The sequence below is a fragment of the Phoca vitulina genome, unplaced genomic scaffold (assembly GCF_004348235.1).
Source record: "Phoca vitulina isolate PV1807 unplaced genomic scaffold, GSC_HSeal_1.0 scaffold32, whole genome shotgun sequence".
Lineage (NCBI taxonomy): Eukaryota > Metazoa > Chordata > Mammalia > Carnivora > Phocidae > Phoca > Phoca vitulina.
Genome location: NW_022589735.1, coordinates 23,227,230 through 23,252,762, shown reverse-complemented (window position 1 = coordinate 23,252,762; position 25,533 = coordinate 23,227,230). Strand labels below are relative to the sequence as shown.

Sequence of the window (25,533 nt, the reverse complement as noted above, 5' to 3'; positions counted from 1 at the left end):
TAGGAAAAAAGGCAAAATTATGGTATCCGTATTTTAAAGTTTACATATAAGTTTACGATTCAGTTGTTAATTTTATAAAGAAGAGAGGAATGGGGAAAACAAGAACTTCTTAAATGTGCCCCTGTCATAACCCAATAGTGTAAGATGCCCCAAACCGGCAAGTTATGAGGACACAGATGAAAAATGAAATGTGACGTTGTTGGGGGGCATCTTGTGGTTTTTCATCATACTGATAGAGGATTATCATACTCTCCAAACACAGACATTTATTAGCAAGGTGATCTTTTTGGGGGGGCGGTGTGATGATTCCTTAAAACAGAAAGATGATATACATCTGATTGACTTCTCTCTCTCCAGTCACAGAGAATTTCACATTATTATTTCATGAGTTTTTAAACTTTATTATTATTATGTTTTTAAGATTTTATTTATTTATTTGTCAGAGAGAGATACAGCGAGAGAGGGAACACAAGCAGGGGGAGTGGGAGAGGGAGAAGCAGGCTTCCTGCTGAGCTCGATCCCAGGACCCTGAGATCATGACCTGACCCAAAGGCAGACGCTTAACGACTGAGCCACCCAGGCGCCCCTCATGAGTTTTTTTTTTTTTAAATGAGTTTTGGTATTCTGACAATTCCTCATGCTGTGGGTCAAATCTCCATTTCTTTCTTACTCTGTGCATCCCATTCTCCCCTGAGTCCCCTTTGTGAGCAATGGGAACTCCATACATCATTGTCATAAATCTTAGTAAACATTCTTTGTTTCTACATGATTAATGGTACTGCACGTAATCCCGGACCAAGGCACAGAGATATACAGGGCAAAAGATACAACATTTTGTCCCTGTTATTTTGTTTATGCAACCTCTATTTGAAGTCTTGAACTTGCTATTTGAGAAAGTCAGTTTGATACACAGAATGTAGCCATTACTTATGGTGTTTTAGTCATTCCAGAACCTTATATCTAACTGGATGCTGGCAACAATTGTGATATTTGGGGAGGCATCTATGTCATCTTTCATCTAAATTTATGAAAGGCTAAGGAAAGTATTAATTTCCCATGGTAACACTTCTTGACTTTAATTTTAAAGAGGAATCAAACTTTTCATTCAATTCAGCTGCATAGAGAGACTAGCAGAAGCCTACAGAATGTGTTATATAGTGAAAATAAATGTATGATTTTTGTGCCTGAGTTGAATTTTGTTTCACCCCAGGTGAATAACTTAATTTGGAAGCTTTCGTTGTAATTTCAAACTCAGCACATTAGAATTGTTTTTAATGGCCATGCTCACCTCGCAATTCTTGCATTATCTACTCAGCTACCCCAGTGATTCAGTGAGCTTCATAATTCTAAACAAGTTTTATTGAATTGCCAAAAATCAGGACAGCGTATAAACATAAGATGCTGGCTCCACTCCATATTCAAATTCTAGTCTTGACCAAGACTATTGAAAAATAAAATTTCTGAGAGTACTCATTATCTTAGGTGGAGGGCTATGGGCCTAAAAGCAACCCTGTCCTTTTTTTTTTCTTCTGGATCTGTTTACTTGCACGTACAAAAAATTAAAATTGTTTAACCCACGTCCAAAAGATAGCCTAAAATGAATTATTCATTCCATGGTATTGAAAACGCACACACACACACTCTTAGGACAAGGTACCTGGTAAGCAACTTTAGGGCAGCTGCCGAGTAGAGTATCAAGAAATTGGATCCAGCTGAGAATTCCAATTACCTAATGAGGGTGATCTGTTTACGCTCTAATTTCTTGGTCTAAGTCATTATAATCTCGATCATAAAAATCATGCATTCAGATTACGATTTACAATGGAAACAGATATTCAGCTGGCTAGTTCCTTCCATGTCCTTTTCGGGGAGACTGGAATTTCAATGTACAAAGAAATACGAAGGAGAAGCACTTAAGAGAGAGCAGTAACAATCCTCGAAAAGGGTCCCCTACCGCTTTGTGTTGGTATATCCCCTAAGAGAAGAACACATTGCAGGAAATTCGTGAGACACAAAATGCAGTTTTTATTGGTTTATTAGAAAGTAAATAATTATACCTGACCCTAGCAAAACTCCAGCACTGGCCCCGGAGTGGACACTCAGCCGGGGTTTTCGTTATGAATAATTTCCCAGCCAGGCTGTAACGAAGGACGCGACTCGGCCAGCGCCAGGCCCCTCTCCCACCCGCCGCCGCAGTCGGGGCTCGGCCGAGGAGAGGCTCGGGGTTTGCGCATCTGTGACCCGCCTTTGCTTTGTGTCTGTGCTTTGCAGGTGGGGAGGAGGAAGAGGAACAGAGGCGGCGCTGGTGGCCGGCGGTCGTTGAGCAGACCCCAGACCCTCGAGCAAGCCGGCCCTCCACCGCCGGAGAAGCCCGCGGACCTACCCACTGGGGCGGCCGGAGGGCCTGAGCGCCCGAGACCCGGAGCCCGGGGACCTGGCGGCCGGGGGCGCCAGCCCCTCATGTTCCGCAGGAGGCGCAAATGTGAGCGGGCGGTAGCTGGGAAAGCCCTCCGCCCCCGCCAGGGGGACCCGGGAAGCCCGCGCGGGCTCCTCCCGCGGACGGTGGGGATCCCCTCCTCCGGCCCCGCCCCCACCCTCCCCGGGCCCGGGTGCCGAGGCGGTTAACCCTCCCCGCGCCGCAGCGCACTCGGGCCGGAGCGCGGCGCAGCCAATCTCGACTCCCGGGCGCCGGAGCCGAGCGACTGGGGATGATCCGGGCGCGGGGCCCGCCCTGAACTCGCGGCGACCAAACCGGGGCTCAGGCCCTGGGGTTCTCCCCAAGCCCTGCTGCACTGGCGTAGCCAGTCGCCAAACTTTTTCTCCCCAAAGCCGGTGCCCCCGCAGTTCTTTGGCGGGCAGCCGGCGGCCCACTCTCCGCGGGACGATTAGGGAGAGGTGGGCGTGCGCCGAGGGGGCTGCTGTTGTGCAGCCCTACGAGGCGTGCGCGCGGGCGGGCAAGTGGCAGGGGTTCCGCACTGTCCCCGCGCCTGACCCACGGCTGGGGTGGCCCAACGTGCTGCAGTGCCGGGCGCAGGTGATCCAGACTGCGCGTCCGGCACTAGCTAGGGGGACGGCGGCGAGGGAGGGAGGGACGCCCCTTTCTTCTCTCCTCCCCCCTGCAGCCCGGCTGCACTGCCTGGGGGCTCCCCATCCCCGGTGGTGCTCACCGGCGCTCCCAATCAGCAGGTGCCCTCCCCCTGCCCTGGCCTGCGCACCCCAGGGTTCTCATCCTGCAGATTCCCTCCTCCCCATCTCTCTCGCTCACACACACACGTTCCCCTCAGCCGCGCGCGCCGCAAACTCAGTCTCGGTCCCCGCAGGTGATGTCATGCCCATTGTTTTGGTGCGCCCAACCAATCGGACTCGCCGCCTCGATTCTACCGGAGCCGGCATGGGCCCTTCCTCGCACCAGCGGCAGGAGTCCCCGCTCCCGACCATAACGCATTGCGCAGGGTGCACCACCGCCTGGTCTCCCTGCAGCTTTAACAGCCCTGACATGGAAACCCCATTGCAGTTCCAGCGCGGCTTCTTCTCAGAACAGCCGCCGCCGCCGCCGCGCTCCTCACACCTGCATTGCCAGCAGCAGCAACAGAGCCAGGACAAGGCGTGCGCGCCCTTCGCGTCCGTCCCGCAGCCTCAGCACCAGCCGCACCTCGCGCACCAGCCGCCGGGCAGCGGCGGCAGCAGCCCATGCCTCCGGTGCAACAGCTGCGCCTCCTCCGGTGTCCCGGCGGCGGGGGCGGGGGCGGGGGATAACCTGTCCCTGCTGCTCCGCACCTCCTCGCCCGGCGGCGCCTTCCGGACCCGCGCCTCCTCGCCGCTGTCGGGCTCGTCGTGCTGCTGCTGCTGCTCGTCGCGCCGGGGCAGCCAGCTCAATGTGAGCGAGCTGACGCCGTCCAGCCATGCCAGTGCGCTCCGGCAGCAGTACACGCAGCAGCCGGCGTCCGCCTCCCAGTACCACCAGTGCCACAGCCTGCAGCCCGCCGCCAGCCCCACGGGCAGCCTCGGCAGCCTGGGCTCCGGGCCCCCGCTCTCGCACCACCACCACCACCACCACCCGCCCCCGGCGCACCACCAGCACCACCAGCCCCAGGCGCGCCGCGAGAGCAACCCCTTCACCGAAATAGCCATGAGCAGCTGCAGGTACAACGGGGGCGTCATGCGGCCGCTCAGCAACTTGAGCGCGTCCCGCCGGAACCTGCACGAGATGGACTCGGAGGCGCAGCCCTTACAGCCGCCCGCGTCCGTCGGAGGAGGTGGCGGCGCGTCCTCCCCGTCTGCAGCCGCCGCCGCCGCCGCCGCCGCCGCTTCGTCCTCAGCCCCGGAGATCGTGGTGTCGAAGCCGGAGCACAACAACTCCAATAACCTGGCGCTCTACGGAGCGGGCGGCAGCGCTGGAGGCGGCGGCGGCAGCGGCGGGCATGGCAACAACAGTGGCACCAAGTCTAGCAAAAAGAAGAACCAGAACATCGGCTACAAGCTGGGCCACCGGCGCGCCCTGTTCGAGAAGCGCAAGCGGCTCAGCGACTACGCGCTCATCTTCGGCATGTTCGGCATCGTGGTCATGGTCATCGAGACCGAGCTGTCGTGGGGCGCCTACGACAAGGTAGGCGCTCGAACCGCTTGCCCAGCCTTCCGGGGCCGCGGGGACCGGACGCCGGGTGGTTGGGATGGGCCCCGGGGGGAACTCCCTGCCTGCCAGCTCCGAGCCTCCCCGGGACGGTCGCAGGTGCCCGCCGGGACAGCGAGCACGGCTCAGACGCGCACCCCTAAGCCTCGAGGCAACTCTAGAGAGGGAGCCGAAGTTCTGGAGGCAGTGAGTGCCCAGCGCCTTTGGGCACATTAAATAAATGGTTCCAGGAGTCAGTGGGGGAAAGCATGCTCTGTTGCTTTCCAGGTGCTCGGGATTTAGGAGGCCCCTTTCAACCCAAAGCGCTTAAACTCAGGAATAACTCCCTCTGGGTTTGCAGAGCCGGGATCTGCGCTTGAGTCTGTGATGGCGCGGACCCGCTGCCTGGCCATCCGCCTGACCTGCTCCCCTCTCACTTCCCTTTGAGGCCAAGTGATCTGACAGATCACAGAGCCAAGACAGGTGCTCTCCTCCTCCTCCTCCTCCTGGGAGTTCACATGCGCTGGCTGGGAGCTGACTGACCCCCATCCCGGGGTGGGGGTGGGGGGGCCCTGGAAGGTGGTTAAAAGTACTGGTTTTTTAAAAGTGCTTCTGTCTGACTGTGTTGCAGGCGTCACTGTATTCCTTAGCTCTGAAATGCCTTATCAGTCTCTCCACAATCATCCTGCTCGGGCTGATCATCGTGTACCACGCCAGGGAAATACAGGTAACTTAGATTCTGCTATTTATGAATGACCCAAAGCGCTGCTGCCGCCGGCTTGGAGAAGCGCAAGGCAGCTTTTTTTCCCCAAACCCTCCTGTCCTTGCTTGAGGTTACAGAAGACACACGCTGTAGTCTTGCCTTAGCACCTAACCTGTTCTTTCAAGAAGTTCAAAACAAAACAGTGCAGCATGTAAACAGGCTGGGCTGTATTTGTTAAACCCTTAAGATTTCCCCCTCTCTTCTTCAGGTAGATCTACTTCTCTAAATCAGCCCCTGCATTTGTTTTCCTTAAGGCCAATTAGGTACTAGCCTTCATCTATAGGGTAAAGGCAAATTCTTGTTTGATACACCTATTCTCCCTGGGTGCGTCATTATGGAAGATAGTGTCCATCTCTGTGTATCATCTTCTATAATGTAGCTTAGAGAAGAAAATAGGTTCATGATATTCCTAGCTAAGATACGTAAATGAGACATGAGAAAAACTCAGACTCTTTCTATATCCCCGGACATTAATCAAACAAACAAACAAAAAATCCATCCTAAGGTTAGAATACAAATTCTGTGTATGTGGTGGTTTGGTAGATTTTTAGCTACAATCATTACGTTGCCCTTTAAAAAAAAGTCATTTAAGAGCAAAGGCCACTGCCCTTGTGAGCAGTCTTGTTAGGAAATGTTTTGTTTAAATGCAGCCAGGAACTCTATTGTTGGATTTGGGTATTACTAACAATTTCAGAATACTCGTATAAAATTCATGGGTAGTCTTTGGAGTTGTTTACTTTGCTGTAGCCTTCAGTCAAAGGATTATTAAGGTTTGTGAGTTAAAATAACTAGAGTTTTCAAAAATGAAGTAAGGTTGGGATTTTCCAGTTTAGAATTTACACTAATACGTATTTTCTGCTTTTTTTTTGGAGCTGTTGTTGGATATTTGTTGGAACTCTTAAACCCTTCAGTTTAGGGTGCTTCCCGTTAGGAGTTGCCTTTAAATTTAAAACATCATATAGAACTTGCCATTTAAATAATTTAATATTAATTACGTTAAATCAGTTTGAGGTTAGTCATTAGCAAGTACAGACCAAATATGGAAGAAACCAATTTTAACTGTTGGGTAAGCACAACCCCAAAGGAGCAGGGAGAATGACTTCATCTTACTTTCACATTTGCAAAGACTTTGAACGGTGTCCTTCCAAAGGGAGAAAGTTAGCGAATGAGAATTAGAAAGAGTGAGACTATTTAGAGGTAAGTAATCAAACTGCCTTGGTGAAACAAGGCGAACACACACTAGAACTCTAACTTCTTAATAATTTACAGGAAGGTCCATTTTAATTCGGGGCTTGTGATCCTGGGCTTCTGAGATTCTTTCAAACATTCGTAAGTGATGCTAAAATGTGGCTTACCCATAACGAGTGCATCTTCTCACTTTGACTTCAAGAGCAGACACTTAGAGCTGGGAGGAACAAAATAGAATGAATGGTCCTTTGACTCAGTTTACAGACAGGGAACCCAAAGTCAGAAGAGGTGAGTAGCTTGCCAGATGGCACAGCTAAACAGGGCAGAGTGTGACCAGGCCCTGTCCTCCAGCTTCTAGTCCAGATAGCTTCCTACTGTGCTCTGTTACTTGCCAGAGGCCCCGAAACATGAGCACTTTTTTTTTTTTTTTTGGCCTGTGGTTTCTCTCTACAAGTTTGGTTGACGAATAGGTTAAATTTAAAAGGTTGCTGTAAAATCTTCTTAGGTATTTTTAAAAATCAAGTAACTTAAAACAACTTTTTTTTTGGCTTGGTGACTGGAGTGGTTTTCCTTATTCAGCTGGAGAGAGAACTTGCTGGTGTTTTTATTGAGCATTAGCTTTCATACCGCCGTTCGGTCCTTCTGAAAAGCGCACAGCTAAACAAGCATTCGTTGGGGAGACATTGGACGGTATTCCCATCGAGAGCAAAGCGTCTTCCTGAAAACACTGACTTTTTAAGAATTATTGGGAGGTTTTTTGAGATAACTTATAGGAGTTTGTGAGGAGTAGCCAAATGTTATGTATTATTAAAATTTTTTTGATACCATGTTAGAACTCTTGAAACTTCTAGAAACTAATAAAAATACAGGAACTCAAATTTTTCCAGATTTTTCACACTTGGAATTCCACTTGCTGGCTCATTTTGAGGACTATTTCTGTGGCACAAATGCATGGATCTATTGATTAGAAGATGTATAGGGTTGGTGACAAAAATAAGGACATGTGTTGTTCCCCTAAAACTTGTAAGCACCATGAATTTCTTTACTGTTGGGGCAATATAAATATCCCAGAATGTTAGATTTTTTAAAACTGGGTTTATTTTACATGATACATAGCTTCTGTTAAACCATCCACACTTAAATTTCAAAATTGATGCTTGGGTAGTATCATTCATTTGTTTTGGTTGTAGCTTTTTCACTCAGTGTTTTATCTAAGGGGGATTTCTTTCTCAAGCTGAAGCTCCAAATGCTTATCTGAGATGCTTTTACAAAAATATAAAGTGGAAGAGGACCAAATAAACTTGAGGACCCTGAGCTAGAAGTCAGGCACCAGAAAAACACTTACTAACTTGTCCAGATATTCGACTCAGCCATATTGGCAAAATAGTTGACCTTGAAGCTCAGTGAAACTAAGTGCACAGGCATATGTATCTATATATGGAAAAAGATGCACTGTGGTCCCCCTTTTTTTACTTATTGATGTTACTGCTGTAGGTGTATTTCTTTCATAAGTTTTAAGCAAGAAGGCACTTCTCAGTTTACTGTTAACAATTCCAAACATACTGAGTAGCTTTGAGTGGAAGAACTCTGTTGCCAATCAGAGCCTGTGTTTGGATGTAGCATGTTGTCTAAAATGACAGTTTTTCTTTTTCTGTTTCGCATACCAACGTGGTGATTGGGTAGCGAGAGCTAGCTGAGTGTGGCTTTTTGGTCCATGGTAGGATTTCTTACCGCGTTCAGGCAAAGTGTCCTAGCCAAGGTTCTGGCTCTTTGTCCACTGGAATGGCTTAACGAAGCTTGGGGAGGCCCTGACATTTCCATGGAGAACCTTGGAAAGCAAGTCAGTGTGACCTTTTATAAAATGTTTATACACACTGGCAAAATAAGACGGTTCAGGTGAGTCATGGTCGGAAGTGCCTGAACTAAAATAGTGCGATGAGGAGGCTTTGAAAGAACAGAGCTCAGTACATTGCAGCCTTGGTGTCCTTTTTCAGTACCACAGACAGCTCAGTGCACCAGGTCTTAGTCTGTACATTTCACTAATTACTTGAATGCCCCGCCCCCCAACCAAAAATGAAGTCACTTTGTGTGTCTGCTTGTCAGAATGCTTATACAAAATCGGATTTAGTGGGAGCGGTTTTTCAGCTCAGTAGATGTTAGACTTTTTTTCCAGTAGACATTTGGCTTTATTTTCTATATCCATCAGTAAAGCCAAAGCAACAAAAACAAAAATAAACAACAACAAAAAAATCTCATCCACGAATGAATGATGAGTAAAGAAATAAACTTCAGTAAATGCCTATGTATCACGGTCTTCCGACAAAGCAAAAGCACTCTAGAGATTGTTTTTATATGATATGGAAACGTCACTTGATACTAAATAAGTGACTTTTCCTTCTCATGTCTCAGGTCAAATAATAGGAAAAACAAAGGCATTATGTCCTGTCACTTTCCTTTTTACCTCTCCTCCTTCTCTGTGGGATTGGGAGTATGTCTTGGATGGAGCAAGTACACAGTCGAGTTCAAATACCCTTTAAGATCTTCAACATCAGAAAATTTGAATCTAGATTTCACTTCTATCTTTTCAACTTCAGTCTACTTGAATTTCTCATGTGGAAGCAATTTTAGTTGACATAGTTGTGTAGTATTTTGAGAGAGACAAATACAAAATTCTAAATCAGGAAAGAAAACCCCTTGGACCTTGATCTGCCTTGTTCTCATGGGATTTGGAAGAATGTCTGGTACATACTTTAAAGTTAAACACATTTTTTTTTAATTTTGTCTTGGGAATAATATAATTATGTAATACATAGCATCAGAGGAAACACTGGTTGTTCTTTGGTATCTTTTGCAATAGGATAATTCCTTCTCTTTCAACTTAGCTTTTCAGTGATGGAGGACATCGATCTAAAACTTGAAGAACAGAAATTAAACTTTCTCTTTACTCATGCATCTAGGCCGCACAAAGGAAGAAGGAGTGAGTGAGGGCAAGGGCCTTAGCAACGCCTGAAGGCTCTGTTTAGAGAGGAGTGGTGAGGCACCCACTTAGTGGACTCTGGTTTGCCTTGTGGAGCTTGGGAAAGAATGCTCCCTTTCCCACTCCTACAGAGAGCAAGTAGATGCTTCCAGGCCATGCAGATAATATGGCATCTAGCTATTCTTATGAATAGAATAATAGCACACATAGTCAGAATAAACAGTACGGAAGAGTTTCAAAGAAACGTGATAGTCACCTTCTCTAACCTCTCCGACCTGTTTCTGAGGGGCAACCATTTTGAAGTCTCTCGTATACTCTACAGTTTTCAGAATTGCATCTTTAGATGTGTTTAGATACAGAGAAACCTGGCTTTTATTCCATGATATATCTGAGAGGTTTTGCCTCCTCAGCACATAGAGACCTGTCTCATTCTCTTTTAGCACCTGCATGTGATCCTATTTTATGGATGTACTGCGGTTCACTCACAGGCATTTCGACTGTTCTAGGTTTTTGCTATTATAAACAGTACTACAAATGAACGTTCTTGTATACTCATTTTAAACTGCTCATTAGAGTACACGCATATGGTAAATATCCAGCGGTCAGATCACTGAATCCAAGGGCATTTGTGTTTCAAAAGGGAAGGCCCATTGCCCACCAGCCCTTCCAGAAGAGTTTTCATTCCCCGCATCCCCACACATTATTCCTCCACAGCATTGTTAACACTGGATATTATAAAAAAGGAATTTTAAACATCTTTGGATTTTTGAAGTCTAAAAAGTTGATTTGCCTGAAAAAAATTTTTTGGAGAAAAAATTTAAGGACAAACTCATGGCCTCATAGGCTTATTTGCAACAACGTGTGATCTCTGGGGATGCCTTATCTGATCTGCCAACAAATTTAACAGTCCCTGGAAGGAGGCCACCAGAGGCAAATAGTTGCCACACTTTAATTTTTTTACTTAAAAAAATTTAGAGATGGAGGAAGCTGCAAAAGTAGAAGGAGGCTATCTTCCGTTGGTCTTTAGGTCTCTGCTCTCGTCAGCGAGATAGATGAGAATTGCAGGTTAACTGTGAGACTCCAAATGATGGGGATGTGGGAAGTTTGCCTGAATTGCCTTGTTGGTTAGCTCCAGGGCTGATACCTCTGTGGCCAGTGGCTTCTGCATCGGTTGTAATGGGACTCTCAGTCCCTTTGACTTCGTGTCGACACTGTAGTAACGAAATCACTCAGGACTAATTTTCCCTGCCTGCCCGTGTGAAGATCTCTGCATTATTAATGGATGTGACGCTAAATAAAGTGATATCCTGGTGTGTTTACAGAGCAGCATCACAAATGAGTGGAAGAGTGCAACTTTAGGTTTACCGCAAATGGGTTTCCTTGGTCTGCCAGCGTGTTTCTGGGCCATGTTTTGTGCACTGTGGAAATGGGCTGTCATTGTCCCAAACCACATCTGGTGGGGCGTACGGAGGGAGCCTACACTGATTTAACCTCAGGAAGTTACTTCTGGCCAGGTTATAAAGTGGTTTTGTGGGGCTACTTGAGAATGAATTTCCGCACAAGAAAAAATAATAGGATGTCTGCTACTTTGGGAGTCTAATTTTACCCTGAAACTCCTTACGAATGCTATTTATGAAACTAGAAAGTGCGTGGAGGGAATGATCTGGCCCAGTATCCCACCCAGCCTGGGAAATCCCTTTATGTCATAGATAAAAGTGGTCACCCACTTTCTTGCTTGAACCCTCTTCCCACGACTGGCAGGCAGTTTGCCCGTCCAAGGCTGTCTGTTCCAAGGCCAGACAACTCTTACTTTTAGGAGGATTTTCTTTAGGTTGAGGTAAAGCCTGGTTTTATTCCTTCCACGCTCAACATGTTAAAAGGTTTTGAGCTTTGCAGAGACGATGGAGAAGAAGACAGGAAGGTCCCTTGCCTCTTGCAACATAGGACGCAGGGTTCAGGAGAGAGGCAGACGTTAAGAAACACAGTCCTGGGAAGTTGTGATCAGTGTCATGAAGGGATAGAAAGGGCTGAGATCAAAAATACTTGGAGGTAAGGAGGGGTGGTTACACATCCGACCGGGTCCTCGGGGGGAGTGTTCTCCAAGGATTTGACTTTGAAACTGAGACCTACAAGAAAAGACATTGTCAGCAATTCTCAGAGTCTGTGGAAACAATTTGTGCTAAGGCCTCGTGACCAAAAGGAGTTTCCTGCATTTAAACAAATGAGAGCAAACCAGTGTGGCCCAAGCCAGGGGGAGAACAAGAGAATGGTCCTGGGTGGAGTGAGAGAGGAGGTAGGATTCTGATATTGAGAGGTCTTGAGACCATGATAAGGATTTGGGGATTTTTTTTTTCCTTTGCAAAGCACAGGGTGGGGAAGTCAATAAAGAGTTTATTTAAAGCATGGAGAGTCGATCCAACATACTGTTTGGGTGGACCTTTTGTTCTGATGTTCTGAGGAGATGTTCTGAGGAGACTGGCCAGGAGATGACCAAAAAGTTCTTGACCAGCCAATTAATAGTGAGAGGTGATGCTCATTTGGCTGGGGTAATAGCGGTGGAGATGCAGAGAAGTCTGACTTGAGACCCATGTTGGAGGTAGAGTGGGGGCTTCCTAGCACTGGATGGGATGTGACAGGTGAGGTCAAGGGATGTCGCAGAGACGGATCCAAGGGTTCTGGTCAGAGCAACTGAGTATATGGTACCAAGAGGGGAAGACCCACAGTGAAGGGTGAGGAGGTGGAGACAGGGGTTTGTATTGGCAGAATACATTTGAAAGGCTTCTGATTATACAGGGGAAGCTAGGGTTCAGAGGAAAAGTCTATAATGGAAATTTAAATGGGCGCCATCAGCATAGAGGCTGTTTAAAGCCATGGGAATTGATGAAGTCATTGAGTGAGAAGAAAGATAAGAAGGTCAAGAGTTGATCAACCTGGGACATCTATAGGTCGTGTAAAGGAGGAATAGCAAAAAGAGTTGGGATGAATTGTCCCTGCCATGGAGATGGCAATGTTGGGGTGGGGGGTGCTATGTATCACACGCTGTGAAGCCCGTTAAAATGGGGTGGAGAAGTGCCTTTCGGATTTGACAAATTGAAGGTCATTGCTGACCTTGACACACAGTTTCAGTGGAGTGATAGAGACAGAAGACAGACTGCAGTTTCCAGTATAGCAGAATAAATTGATCCCCCCTTCGCAGAATCACAGAGCAAACATTTAAACGTTGGTTAGTCCCCCTTAAATGCCCTCCTAATTAAATAGTCCCAGTTTCTTTGAATGTTCCTGATCAGACTTACAATGTTCCCTGATCGTATTCTTCTGTCCTTAACTCTGTTTTGCTGAGTTCCCTTTTCAAATTAGAAAGTTAGAAAGGTACCCAGGACTTTCAGATGGGATTCTTGCCTCCCTTTCTCACAGATGCTATGTGATACCCATCGTTATTGGTCTACAATGGTCATCGCTTCACGCGAACCACTGCCAAGTAAGACTTGTAAAATTGTTATGGAACCTAGTGTATGGCTTCACTTTTATGGACCCTCTTCTCTAGCATCTTGGTTTCAGACCCGGGTTTCAGCCTGTCAGAGTTATTTGAATCATAATCCCAGTGTTTACTTGACAAACACTTGTTTCGCTTTGGAAAACGCTGTGTATGGACTCATTATAGAGTTGCTCCATTGGCAAGACCCAAAGTAGCGCTAAATTCTGTTCCAGAAACATGGACAGTATTATTGGCCCTACCTGGTTGGCATACACCTGCCATCGACACGTTGACGCTGCTTCCGGGCTCCTGGCTAAGCCGTGAGTGTGAGAAATGGACCTTGGGAACCTGTGTGCAAGGCAAGAGTTCATGAACCACGGTCAGAGCTCAGAAGTAGGGCCTTTTTTGCTGTGAGACATCTGCTCATTCATGATATTTGGTACCGCCTTTCAAGTAATGACAACTCTGTGAACCCTGACTATCAGGCAGCCCACGTTCCTCTACCAGAATGTCACGAGGACTGTCATATCCCTCGCTGAATCCCCGTATTCCGTGAGAACTGTAATCTTGTGATCTCCCCGTCTGTTAACAATATCCAAGAAGGAAAAAAGAGGGATGGGCTTATTATTTTAAGCGTTGTGACGTAGGCTTCGTGACCAAATGCCTTTCCTCTTAAAAATTTCCTTTTCCTTTCCAGATTATACAACTGATAACTATTCATATTAGAAAATTGGAAAACCTAGAAAACACGAGAAAGAATGTCAGTGTGGTCTCACCACCTAGAGTAATTATTATTTTGTTCTAGTGTATTTACACAAAGTAGATGGTGTGTGTTTATATATATATGTTATATATCTGTAATGCTATATCTGTAAAAAGAAATTTGGAATTCTTTTCATGTGATTTTTCTGTTGATTTCCCCATGCCGTTACATGTTCTTTTTTTTTTTTTTTAAGATTTTATTTATTTATTTTTGTGAGAGAGAGAGAGCACGAGCAGGGGGCAGGGGCAGAGGGAGAAGCAGACTCCCTGCTGAGCAGGGAGCCCGATGCGGGGCTCGATCCCAGGACCCTGAGAACATGACCTGAGCCAAAGGCAGACACTTAACCGACTGAGCCACCCAGGTGCCCGCCATGAAACATTCTTAATAGATCCAATTTTTTTCTCCCCGTCCTATGGCTGTAATCAATTTAATCCTTTCCCTTATTTTAGACACTTGAAAAGTAGAAAAAACCTATTTAAAATCATTTTTTAAAAAGATTTTATTTTTAACTAGTCTCTACAGCCAGCATGGGGCTCAAACTTACAACCCTGAGATCAAGAGTCACACGCTCCCCCTACTGAGCCAGCCAGGTGCCCCTAAAATCATTTCTATAATGAGTACTGTTGCAGATGAGCTTTTGTGAGCCCCTCTGATGATTTCTTAGGGAAAAATTGCTAAGAGAGAAGTTACTGAGGTCAAGGATATTATTTAAGACAATTGGCAGTTTTTTAAATTGTCCCCCCGCAAAGTTTATAGCAGTCCTTTCATTTTTAAAGTGCTGTTTTCTGGAGCCTCTCGGTCACATTTACTGGTTAGTATTTTGATGACTGTACTACCTCGTGAGTCTGGGGATTTGCTTCTTTGTCATTGGCCTTGTCTTCCTATGTCCCCATGATCTTGGTTTCTAAATTACTGGCTCACCAGGTTTGTAAAAGGGTATCCCTGTTTAACAATTAACGTTGGTGTAGGGACAGTGTGAGTGCTGGTAACGACAGGTAACTTTTTAATTTTTATTTTTTAATTTTTTTAAAGATTTTTATTTATTTATTGAGAGAGAGAGTGATAGAGAGAGAGCATGAGAGGCGGAGAGTCAGAGGGAGAAGCAGGCTTCCCACTGAGCAGGGAGCCCGATGTGGGGCTCGATCCCGGGACTCCAGGATCATGACCTGAGCCGAAGGCAGTTGCTTAACCAACTGAGCCACCCAGGCGCCCTTGGCAGGTAACTTTGTCCCCAGATGTTCCCAGTCTTTTTTTATTATTATTATAGGAAGCTGTAAAAAATCATAATTTGTGAAATTTTTCTCTGTGAACTTCCCCGCTGAGCAGAGCCGTCAGACGCTGCTTTGGGTTGTTTACTATTTGTTCTGCGGTGTAGCCTCATGGTTTTGTGCACTTACCTCTGGAGCCGTTGAGTCTGGGCTCACACCCAGCTCTGCCACTAATTAGCTGTGTGACCTTGGGCGAGTTTACTTCATCTCTCTGCGCTTCAGTATCCTCGTCTCTAAAATGGGGAATCTAGAGTATGTCTCTCGTTGGTTTGTTGGGAGGATTATGTGACATTTTATTTATATATATATATAGAGAGAGAGAGAGCACTCGGAACCCTAGCTGGTGTGTGGTGAGGGCAATGGAGGTGTCAGATGCTTGTTACTGTTAGCTATTTTGGAGTTTGTTGGGGTGAAGGGAAGGAATAGGAGCCTAACCTCTCTTGGGCTTTAGAAAACAGGGATAATTTCTCTTTTTTTTCTTTTTGTTTTAAACAAGTCTTATGAATGGGAACAGAAAAAATAAAAGTGGGCATTTGAATGGTGTTCATTAGTTTAACTATCTACAATGTGTGTGTGTGTGTTCATTTTTTTTAAATAGAAGTTATGATATGTACTGAAGGCAGCCAGCATTTTTTTTTTTTTTTTCAACTTAGTTACTTTACATGTTCCCTCTGGGCAGGTTGGCTCTCTGAGAAGGTAAGTGTGCATTTTGGCTGTTAGGTTTCAGGTCTGTGAAGTGTTAAAGGACTATAACGTTATGGCTAATGGTTTTTACCGGAACAGCCATTTCGCCCATAAACCTGCAGTCTGTGTGGCTTCATGCTGAACATAAGGCTGTTTGTGAGCCAGGACTCCTTCACGCATCCAGGTCGTAGCTGATGGCATCTCCTCATCACTAATTAGGACCCTGGTGACTTAAAAGAGTTAAGTGAGGTGCTCTGAAAAGTAAGCAAAGGGAATCATTTGGATAATGGAAAGTTCTGGTATTAACCCACTGCTGAAAGGAAACGAGGTAGTAAACAGCCAAAGGCAAGCATCCCTGCGCGTGCGCGCACGTGCGCGCGCGCGTGTGTGTGTGTGTGTGTGTGTGTGTGTAAAGGACTGTAATTGGCAGAATTTCTGTCCCTCTTCACTGTAGGGCTACAGGATAGGCAAATCAAAAGTCCTTGTTCTTTTCTGTACTGGATTTGTCTCTAGCAAGAGTTTGGTTTAGTACATCACCACTCCCTACCTCTGTGCTTGGAGAACAGTGGTCTGAAGGGATGGAGAATTTGTGTGTGTAAATATGACAAGTAACATCTCAAAATATTCTTGGTACAGTGATTGGATTGACTTTTTCTCAGAGAGCTTGCATCTTCTCTCCTGTTCCACATCAAATAGTCATTAGTCGAGTCTGTATTATGCTAGTCTCTCTTTTTGACAATGTGTTACTGATGGGTGAACTTTGGGCTTGGCTTTTTGAATCTATGAAACACATTGGGGTTCAGACTTGATAAACATTGAACCGAACTGTTGTTGATGAGTTTTGACAGCCGGTATCCTACAGCAGTAATTTGTCCTTTGCTTTCTGGAATATTCTGAGCGTATTTGCCCAATACTGTGTTTCTCTGTAGTGGTTTTATCCAGTAGGTGTTAAGATGGAGTTGTTTCCAAGTCATCTGGCTATTGAGATTTGTATGGTCACAGAGGTAGACTTCTTTCCTTCTGGAAGCTTTCGTCTTCCAAGGAAGTTCTGTGTAGTAGTTGCATATTAGTTGTGACACAAACATACTGAATCAACTATCATGTGTTTTTCATGGTTTTGACCTTGGGTAGTCCTTTTCTGACAGTAGAGTGTACTGTCATGAGGGTTCATAAATACATGGGTACTAATTCTTATGCTGTTTAATTTTTTGCTAAGTGGCTAAGGGAAATTGTGTCTTAGTATTGGATTTATTCTTTTTTTTTTTTTTTTGAGAACACTTTTTATTTTAACAGCTTTATTAGTGTACAATTTACATAACATAAAATTCACCTGTTTTAAGTGTATAATTCAATGACTTTTGGTAAATTTGAAGTCATCCAAACATCATCAGAAAAGATCCCTTGTGCCCATTTGCAGCCAATCCCACTCCCTGCCTGGGCAACCACTAATCTGCTTTCTTTCTATAGAGTATTGGATTTATTCTTAAGGTCAGGGATTATTTAAAATATTGAAAAATAATAATCAGGCTGAGTGTTATTGAAGTGGCATGCATATAAAAGTGATGGCCGTGGGGTTTATAATAGTCACCTCATGCTTTTTCAAAGGCAGATCTTCTACTTCTAGACACATACCCAAGCAAAGCTTTTGACTGAAAACCTAGTTTCTGTGGACCTAGCTATGCAATTTTAAGGCTAAAAGTTTTGGCTTTTAGAAACTTGCTAGGTTCATTTTCATATTGGTAAATCTTCCCATGATTGGGGGAAAAGTTCTTATGTCAAAGAGCATGAGTTGCTATCTGTCTCTGGAAGTGCGAATAGCTTGAGATACATTTATTTAGCTAAATACGCTGTTAGTTGAAAGCTTTAAGCTCACTGCTTCAACCTGTGGCTGATGTTTCAAACATTAAAGCTGCTGTTGAAAAATACTTTGAACAGACCTTCGACTTCTTTCTCATTAGTATTTCAGTCCAGAACTTCACTATTTGTTCTCATTTGTCAGTATCAAAAAGAATACTTAATGAAAGTGCATTTGGCCAGACTTTCACAAATTAAGCAGTAGTGATACAAAGAGAAATCTCTAATTGCTTGGCTTTTTTGGGGGGGGGGCAGAGGAAACCATAGCACTTGCATTTAGGGATGAAAACTACTTTTAAAAGATTTTATTTATTTCTTTTTCAGAGAGAGAGAGAGAGGAGCACAAGCAGGGGGAGGGGCAGAGGGAGAAGCAGGCTCCTCGCTGAGCAAGGAGCCCGATGCAGGACTCAATCCCAGGACCCTGGGATCATGACCTGAGCCAAAGGCAGATGCTTAACTGACTGAGCCACCCAGGCGTCCCTGAAAACTACTTTTTTTTTTTTTTTTTTTTAAGATTTTATTTATTTATTTGACAGAGAGAGAGATAGCGAGAGCAGGAACACAAGCAGGGGGAGTGGGAGAGGGAGAAGCAGGCTTCCCGCAGAGCAGGGAGCCCGATGTGGGACTCGATCCCAGGACCCTGGGATCATGACCTGAGCCGAAGGCAGACGCTTAACGACTGAGCCACCCAGGCGCCCCCTGAAAACTACTTTTAAAAATTTTTCTTGATTTGGAACTCACTGATTGACGGGCTCTTAGATTAGATTTCTTATATCATTTTAGAAAGGTTCCATCTTCTGTATTCTTTTTTTTTTTTCTTCAGCGTATCTATTTTACATACTCTTCTTTATCCTTGTGACAACCACACCTGCCTGTCAGCTGTGCTTTGGCTGGGTTCTGCTTTATACCTCGGATGCATCCCTTGGGTGTCCCTTGCATTGGGGGACAAAGATCCAGCCCCCTCACTGTCACGTTCATGGTGTTGCTTAGTCCGGTGCTCTGTATACCGAATGCTTCACTGGCAGCTCTTTCAAAATAATTTATCCGAGTCCGGCTCATTGCAGCTTTATGTAACTGGCCACAGAGGGAGAGCGGACGTGCGGCCCCTCCAGCCCGTGTCAGAACATCCTGTGGGGAGACCACACAGCACGGTCAGTGGCAAATGTGTGGCAAACCTTTCCCTGCAGGAAAAGGTCTTCTCGCCACCATTGTGCGGGCGCGCACGTAGGCACAGGGAGATGCTCACTGGGAGGCAGGGTGGGATGAAGGCTCATTTTCAAGACCTGCATTAGGATGCATTGCCACATGGGAACACATTCAGTAATTGCAAAGGGAGAGGCTTGGGAGGCCGGTGGGATGGAGCCGATGAGCTCAGAGACCCCCATCATGTGTGCTCTAGCTGCATTCCCAGGCTGGAGTGTGAATTTTTAGTAATTTGCTCATCTCCTCTGTCCTGTAGTGGTGTAGTGATGACCTGTCCATTTCCATGGGGTCAGAGCAGTCAATGATGATCTTAATCCTCTTTTTCTTAATCACGATGGGAGGCATTCCAATGAAGCGCTACAAATGTGTCCCTCTTTACCGAGAAGATAAGAAGAGCAGGATTTTAGAATCATCTCATTGACTTTGTTTTAAATTTGCCTGTTGGATCCCTTCTTCAGAGGAGCAGCCTTCCCTACCCAGCAATCTCTGAAGCCCCAGCTGGGTGTGTTTACATTACCCATTCCTCTCCGCTCCCCTAGCCTTGTTTCCATTTGGGAATATTCTGGGGGAACACATGCTGTGTTTTGAGATTTCCAGCCATGGCAAGCAAGCAGGATTCCCTAGCCGACTCGGGTCCTCAGGGACGAGTCGCGGATACATGCTGATCTCTGATACCCTTGGAGGCGTCCCTGCTGTTGGAGGGAGGACATACAGGCATATGCAATATACAGGCGTACAAACAGAACATTCCAGGTCATGATCCAGGGTCCTGGGATCGAGCCCCGCATCGGGCTCCCTGCTCCGCGGGGAGTCTGCTTCTCCCTCTCCCTCTGCTGCTCCCCCTGCTTGTGCTCTCTCTGTCAAATGAATAAATAAAATCTTAAAAAAAAAAAAAAAAAAACAACTTTGTGAAAAGTAGAAGAGGCACTGCCTGGAGGGAAAGGTGCTATTTGGGGGGGGGGGGAGTTGTCACTGTCCTATAGGGGTGCAGGTGGCAACACAGAGATGAGCCCCCCCAGAGGAAAGGGTAGGAGTGGCTGTTGACAGACACCTTCTGTCTGGACAGCCACATGCGCTCCCGGGAAGCAGCCCCGGGGAATGGTTAAGAGCTCTGCCTCTGCATCCAGGGAGATGGGAGGTACAACGCGGCCTCACCCTGCATGACCACGGAGAGAAAACTGTCCCCCTCTCAGCCTTAGTTTCTGTGTCTGTAAAATGAAGATGATACTTAGACCTATCTCATTAGGAGGTTTTGAGGATTCAATGAGACAGGGTTTATGAAGAACCTGGGGTGATACTGACACATCGTAAACAGCCATTCAGGAAATGTAAACTCCATCTACTACTATTCTTCCATCACGACTATTATTAAGAAAAGACCGTAGCCAGGGCAGGGACATGGAACCCAGAGTTTTGGAGGGTCTCCCAGTGGAGATGCGGGAAGGTAATGTATTTCAAGGCGGCCGAACCAGGTTCTGGTAAGGGAGAATCTGGGCAGAGAAGGCAAATCCTTGCTTAGTGAGGACAGGGGGTTGGCGAACAATAGCCCATGGGCCAAATGTGGCCTCCTGGGCAAATCTAACCTGCCTGTTCTTATAAACAAAGTTTTATTGGAACACACCCATCCCATTTGCTTACAAATTGTATATGGCTGCTTTCGCTACAGCAGCAGAGTCGAGCTGTTGCAACAGAGACGGTATGACCTGCAAAGTCAAAAATATTTACTGTGGTCCTTTACGGACAGTTGGCCAATCCTTGAGTTGGAGAACGGGATGGTCAATGAAGGCAGGGAGTGGTACGTGCCACAGTGTTTCTTCTGCCTTGACATCAGAAGCTATTTGAGGGGCGCTTGGGTGGCTCAGTCAGTTGAGCATCCAACTCTTAATCTCAGCGCAGCATTGTGAGTTCAAGCCCCACGTGGGGCTCCACAGTGGATGTGGAGCCTACTTAAAAAAAAAAAAAGCTATTTTAGTCTTTGCTCTGATTTTAGGCTTATTAAGGGATTAAGGGATGTGGTGAGCAGAGGTTCAGGCAGACCTGCTCACAACCTGGCAAGTGTGATTTCTATCGAGGAAGGTCTTCTGCTGGGACCCAAGTCCTCAGGCTCCCTGTGGGATCTCGCACTTCTGGGACTGAGGTGAAATGGTCCTCTGGAATTAGACTTAGATCCTCCTGTGTGAGTAGAATGGCTGTAGTTGGAACTGCTTCCGTGGGGAGTCTGAGCAGGAACCTCAGGGCTCACGGTCTCTCCTGGAGGAGGCCAGTAATGGGAGGCTGGTCCTGTCTGCACCTCGGTGCGCCCAGAGCTTAGGCTCAGGGAAGCTGGGCTGGGGGTGGGGTCAGGCTCAAGACACTGTGGGTGTGGCTGGCCTCAATCAGGGAAGGGAGGCCCATTTGTTGCTTATTTGGAAGCAAGGGTTGAGTTGGCTGTTCTCTAACTCCGTATTTTACCAGGGAAAAAAAAATCACACATGAAGTTGGGAAGCAGTAAAGAATGTTGGTTTTTCTCTTTAGGTCTGGATTTCTGGAATTTTTCTTTAGGTCTGGAATGGATAATTGATTAATTTGCTTATTTCTCTTCCCTCATGATTACAGTTCTATTTCCTGTAGATAATCTTCCCTCTCAGCTGCCCGTAGGCCTCCTCCTTGCCCCACATTTGCTTTCCTGGCAAGGGCTCCCCAGACCTCCTCAGGCTCCAGGGAGGGACCGGACTCCTCCTCATGCCTTCCACCCCTCCCCGGACCCAGTGGAGTCACAGGATCCTAAAGATGTTTCCTCCTTAGTGCCTTTTGCATTATGGCTGCTTTCTGGTAACTTTCTCTCAAATGCCTTAGTTCTGTGTTTCCTGAACTTTGACTTCTCCCCGGTCCTCCTACAATCTCCACTCTATTTACGTTTAATTACTATTTTATATTTATATTATTTGTATTATATACCATATTTTATATTATATTGTGGTACTAGAATATGCAGTGTATGACATATACATACCTTACATTGATGCTTGTACAATATATACTTATGTATTACACTGTGACAGTATATTGTATATACAATAATAGAATATATATTATAGAACTATACTATGTAAAACCTAACACAATAATTATGTTGTATATTATACAGTGTATTTGGAATGTTATATAAAATATATATGATTTATATAAAATATATTAAAATAATAGTATCATGTTATATCCTACATTAGATTGTTATTGTATTTATATTTTAATATCTGTAGTACTTATTATATTCAGTATTTTTCTTTTTTTTTAAGATTTATTTTTTTGAGAGGGAGAGAGCATGCGTGCATGATGTGGGGGCAAAGGGCAGAGGGAAAGAGAGAGAATCCCAAGCAGATCCCCACTGAGTGAGGAGCCAGATGAGGGGCTCGATCCCACAACCTGAGATCATGACCTGAGCTGAAATCAAGAGCCGGACGCTTAACCAACGGAGCCACCCAGATGCCCCGATTCAGTATTTTTCTTTAAATCAGTTCCCTTCTTTAGCTTCATCTTAAGTAATCATATCCATGAAATCATGGATTGGAGTATAATATTGCATATGTTGTTCATATGCAATCCATGAAAACTGTAAACATTAGAATCATCTCATAGGAACACGTAAAACCCCTTTCGGGAATTTCTACCTTGGTTTTTATCCTCATCGCTTTTAACACGTATGAAAGTAGTCTCCCCGCTTCTTTCCCGTGGCCCCCTCGCTTCTTTCTGGTGGTCCATCCTCCCCACTGCAGGCATGTCTTCCCCAGACGTAAAGCTGAGCCTGTCACATCAGGTTCCAGGGCCCTCTGTTGCCATCAGGGTGACATCTTTACTGCACATACTTCACAACTCAGCTCTTGGGACCTGGCCCCCATCTACCCGTCGGCCCCTCTGCGCCGTGTTCCTGTCAGCTGAATATACTCCTTCTGCTCCAACAATGTTGAATCGCTTGCAGTTCCCGAAAGTATCACTCTATTCCTTGCCCCTGTGCCTGGAATACCTTTTCCCCTTTATTTGCCCAAATCCTGGTGGTGCTTGAAAATTCACCCCAAGACTCCTCTCTGCCAGGTAGCCTTCCCTGCTCAACCCCCTCGTGAGGTTGATGGAGCTGCCCTCCTCCTTTTTGTGGCTGCCCTGAAGTTGAACAGAGTGATCATGAGCCCTGGCGTGAAACGGAACTCAACTTGAACCCAGGTCCTCCTAACTTCTTCCCAGTGACTTTGACATATAAGCAGCTCTGAGCTTCAGTTTCTCTTCTGTCAAATGGGGAGAAGAGGGTATATCTTGTGAAATCACTGTAAGGATTATACTGGGATTAATTCCCTGCTTTGTGCAGTGCTGGACACATAGTAATCACACAGACCGTAGCATTATTATTGTCTTTGTTGTGTTTGCCATCATGAATCACGACCGTCGTTAGGACTGCATGACGGGTATGGGGACAGTCAGAGTGTGGGACGATGGCAAAGTGTCTGGTCCAATATGTGGCCTTCCGGGGGGGGCCAGGGGGTGGGGGCCATTAATAGAGCAACATGGATCAGGCTCTGAGTCCTACTTCCGCTGCCAGCCCCCAGAGGGCAGGTGTCTCGGCTGATTCGGCTGTACGTCCCCAGGGCTGAGCAGTCCAGGGAGCAAACCCCAGGTCCCTGCATCTAGGGTTCTGTTAAAAAACAAAATTCAACCAGGTAAATCCGAAGATCTAACTGGCTTTATTAAACGATTGACGAATCAGGCAGCATGTCATCCAGCAAGTCGAGGGGAGCTCCCAGGAGCTGTATAAAATGGAAGGTTTTTCAGGGTAGAGAAGGAATTAACAAGGAATGCATTGCTTTTTAGGCAAGGTCTCCTTCCTAAGGGGAATGAAAGGGGCCTAGGTAGGGATTACCTCCTAGTGTTGAGCAGGAAAATCTGGTTTGGCTGGTTGAAGGTTGCATGGGGGAGGGGATGTTGAAACTGCAGTTAGGTTAGGTACTAAGCCTTGGTTTGCTAACCCAGGGACTTATCATAAGTGATCCATTTTTAACTGTTCATACACCTTACTGTGATCTCGGTGACCGTAAACCAGAGTAGTCACCTAAGCAGTCCTTGTGTCCTCACCTTTGCAATGGGACAGCCATAGCTACTTCAGCCTCTGAGTCTACCGGAAGGATAATTGACCATGTGGGCAAAATAACCTGTCTTAGAGGAGATGGTAGGGCCATTGAACACTAACAACAGTTTAATAAACATGCCTGCTCTTAGCATAAGCTCTTTCTATGCAGTGGCATTTTTCTATCATGGTTTCTATACCACTAAAAAATTTAGCCTTCACTATTTGTAATTTGGCTTGACTTTGAATTAAAAACTCTATATTAACAGGAGTAAAAGGATAGTTAGATACTGAGACAGTCAGGGACCTTGGGAACAGCCACGGGGGACACTGCCTCCTGGCTGTCAATCACTTTTCTTGCAGAGGGCAGCACGGGCTGGACCGAAGAGCAAGCCCAGATCTGTTCAAACTGACCCAAGGACAGGATGGCAGCCAAATCTGACCTTTCACCAGCTCCCCTGCCCTCATTTTAATGCTGAAAAACACGCCCAGAGGTTGAGATTTAATATGCAAATCAACCTGCCAAGTATGAAGCAGCCTGTTCTATCAACTGCACCTGTGCATGCACCCACTTTCCTGGGATTCCCCGCCCCTCCGCATGCTTGGACATCACTCCTTTTCCACCTAGGTCCCTTTCAAACGAAAGTTCCCTGACCATTGTTGCGGAGCCAGTCCGACATCTTTGTCAGGACTGTGTCTCCCTTCACCTGCACCTGTTGGCCCAATAACGCCTTGCCTGTGCCTTTAAATTTGGGGTCCAGCCTCGTTTCTTCAGTTGTTGGGTCCAAGGACCCCGTCCGGTGACAGTAGCATTGATTGAAATTATAGCTGTGCATTTGTTTCTGTTCTTTGTAGCTGTATCTAAAGAGACCAGTTTTGTAGATTTGGCTGAGAGAATGTGAAAATGAATCTATCCAGTTCCATCAGTGCTCTGCTTATGAAGCCCTGACCATTTTAGGAGGGGGGTGGGAATCAGGATGCTCTGATAGGTGATGGGCTAGCTCCCCCAGCTTCCAATACTTGTGTTTGACTGCAGAGCCCTTCTCTTTGAGTCTCTCTGTTCCCTGCAAGGTGATCCGATCGCAGAGTTTCCCACTACAGTTGTCCTCTTTGACTTCCTGATCCTTACAAAATGCCCTCGGACTTTCTCAGCTCATCTCAACCCCCCCCCCGCCCCGCCCTTCTCTGGGAAGCCGCCTCTGATTATTTCAGACACTTTATTCTCTTCCTTTAAGGAGCAATGTTTGCGTTTATTGTCGTTCTGTATAATTGAGTGTGGAAGCCTCCTTGAGTTGTTCTGTGTGCCTGAACCTGAACGTGACCTCTCAAGGGCATTTACATATCCTTGTGCCCCCGAGTTGCATCACAGGCTTTGTGCATCACAGGCTGTACTATCGAATGCTACTATCCATCGCTCCTGTGGAATCGAACCAAAGTGTGGGTGAGGCAGGACCTAGTCCTTTCCATATTTTCTTCCTAACAGTGCTAGGGCAGTGCTGGGCAATGGGAGGAGGTGGGATACTGTCAATGTAAAATGAACATATTTTTTAGAATTTCTAAAAGAGAGGAAGAGACCTTTTTTCTTTTCTTTTCTTTCTTTTCTTTTCTTTCTTCCTTCCTTCCTTCCTTCCTTCCTTCCTTCCTTCCTTCCTTCCTT

The 25,533-nt window shown here is 46.1% G+C and overlaps 1 protein-coding gene across 2 annotated transcripts in view; it reads left to right on the top strand.

Annotated features, from left to right (window-relative positions):
- Nucleotides 1-25,533, top strand: part of KCNN2 (potassium calcium-activated channel subfamily N member 2) — a 481,118-nt gene that overhangs the window by 325,180 nt on the left and 130,405 nt on the right. Inside the window, exons 3-5 of one of the 2 annotated variants that reach the window (XM_032425402.1) lie at nt 2,272-2,482; nt 3,321-4,606; nt 5,241-5,336. In XM_032425402.1, the coding sequence (XP_032281293.1) occupies nt 2,461-2,482; nt 3,321-4,606; nt 5,241-5,336 (1,404 nt within the window). In that variant the 5' untranslated portion in view covers nt 2,272-2,460. Of the gene's footprint in view, nt 1-2,195; nt 2,483-3,320; nt 4,607-5,240; nt 5,337-25,533 lie in introns of those variants that run through there. The other variant, XM_032425403.1, reaches the window with a different exon arrangement.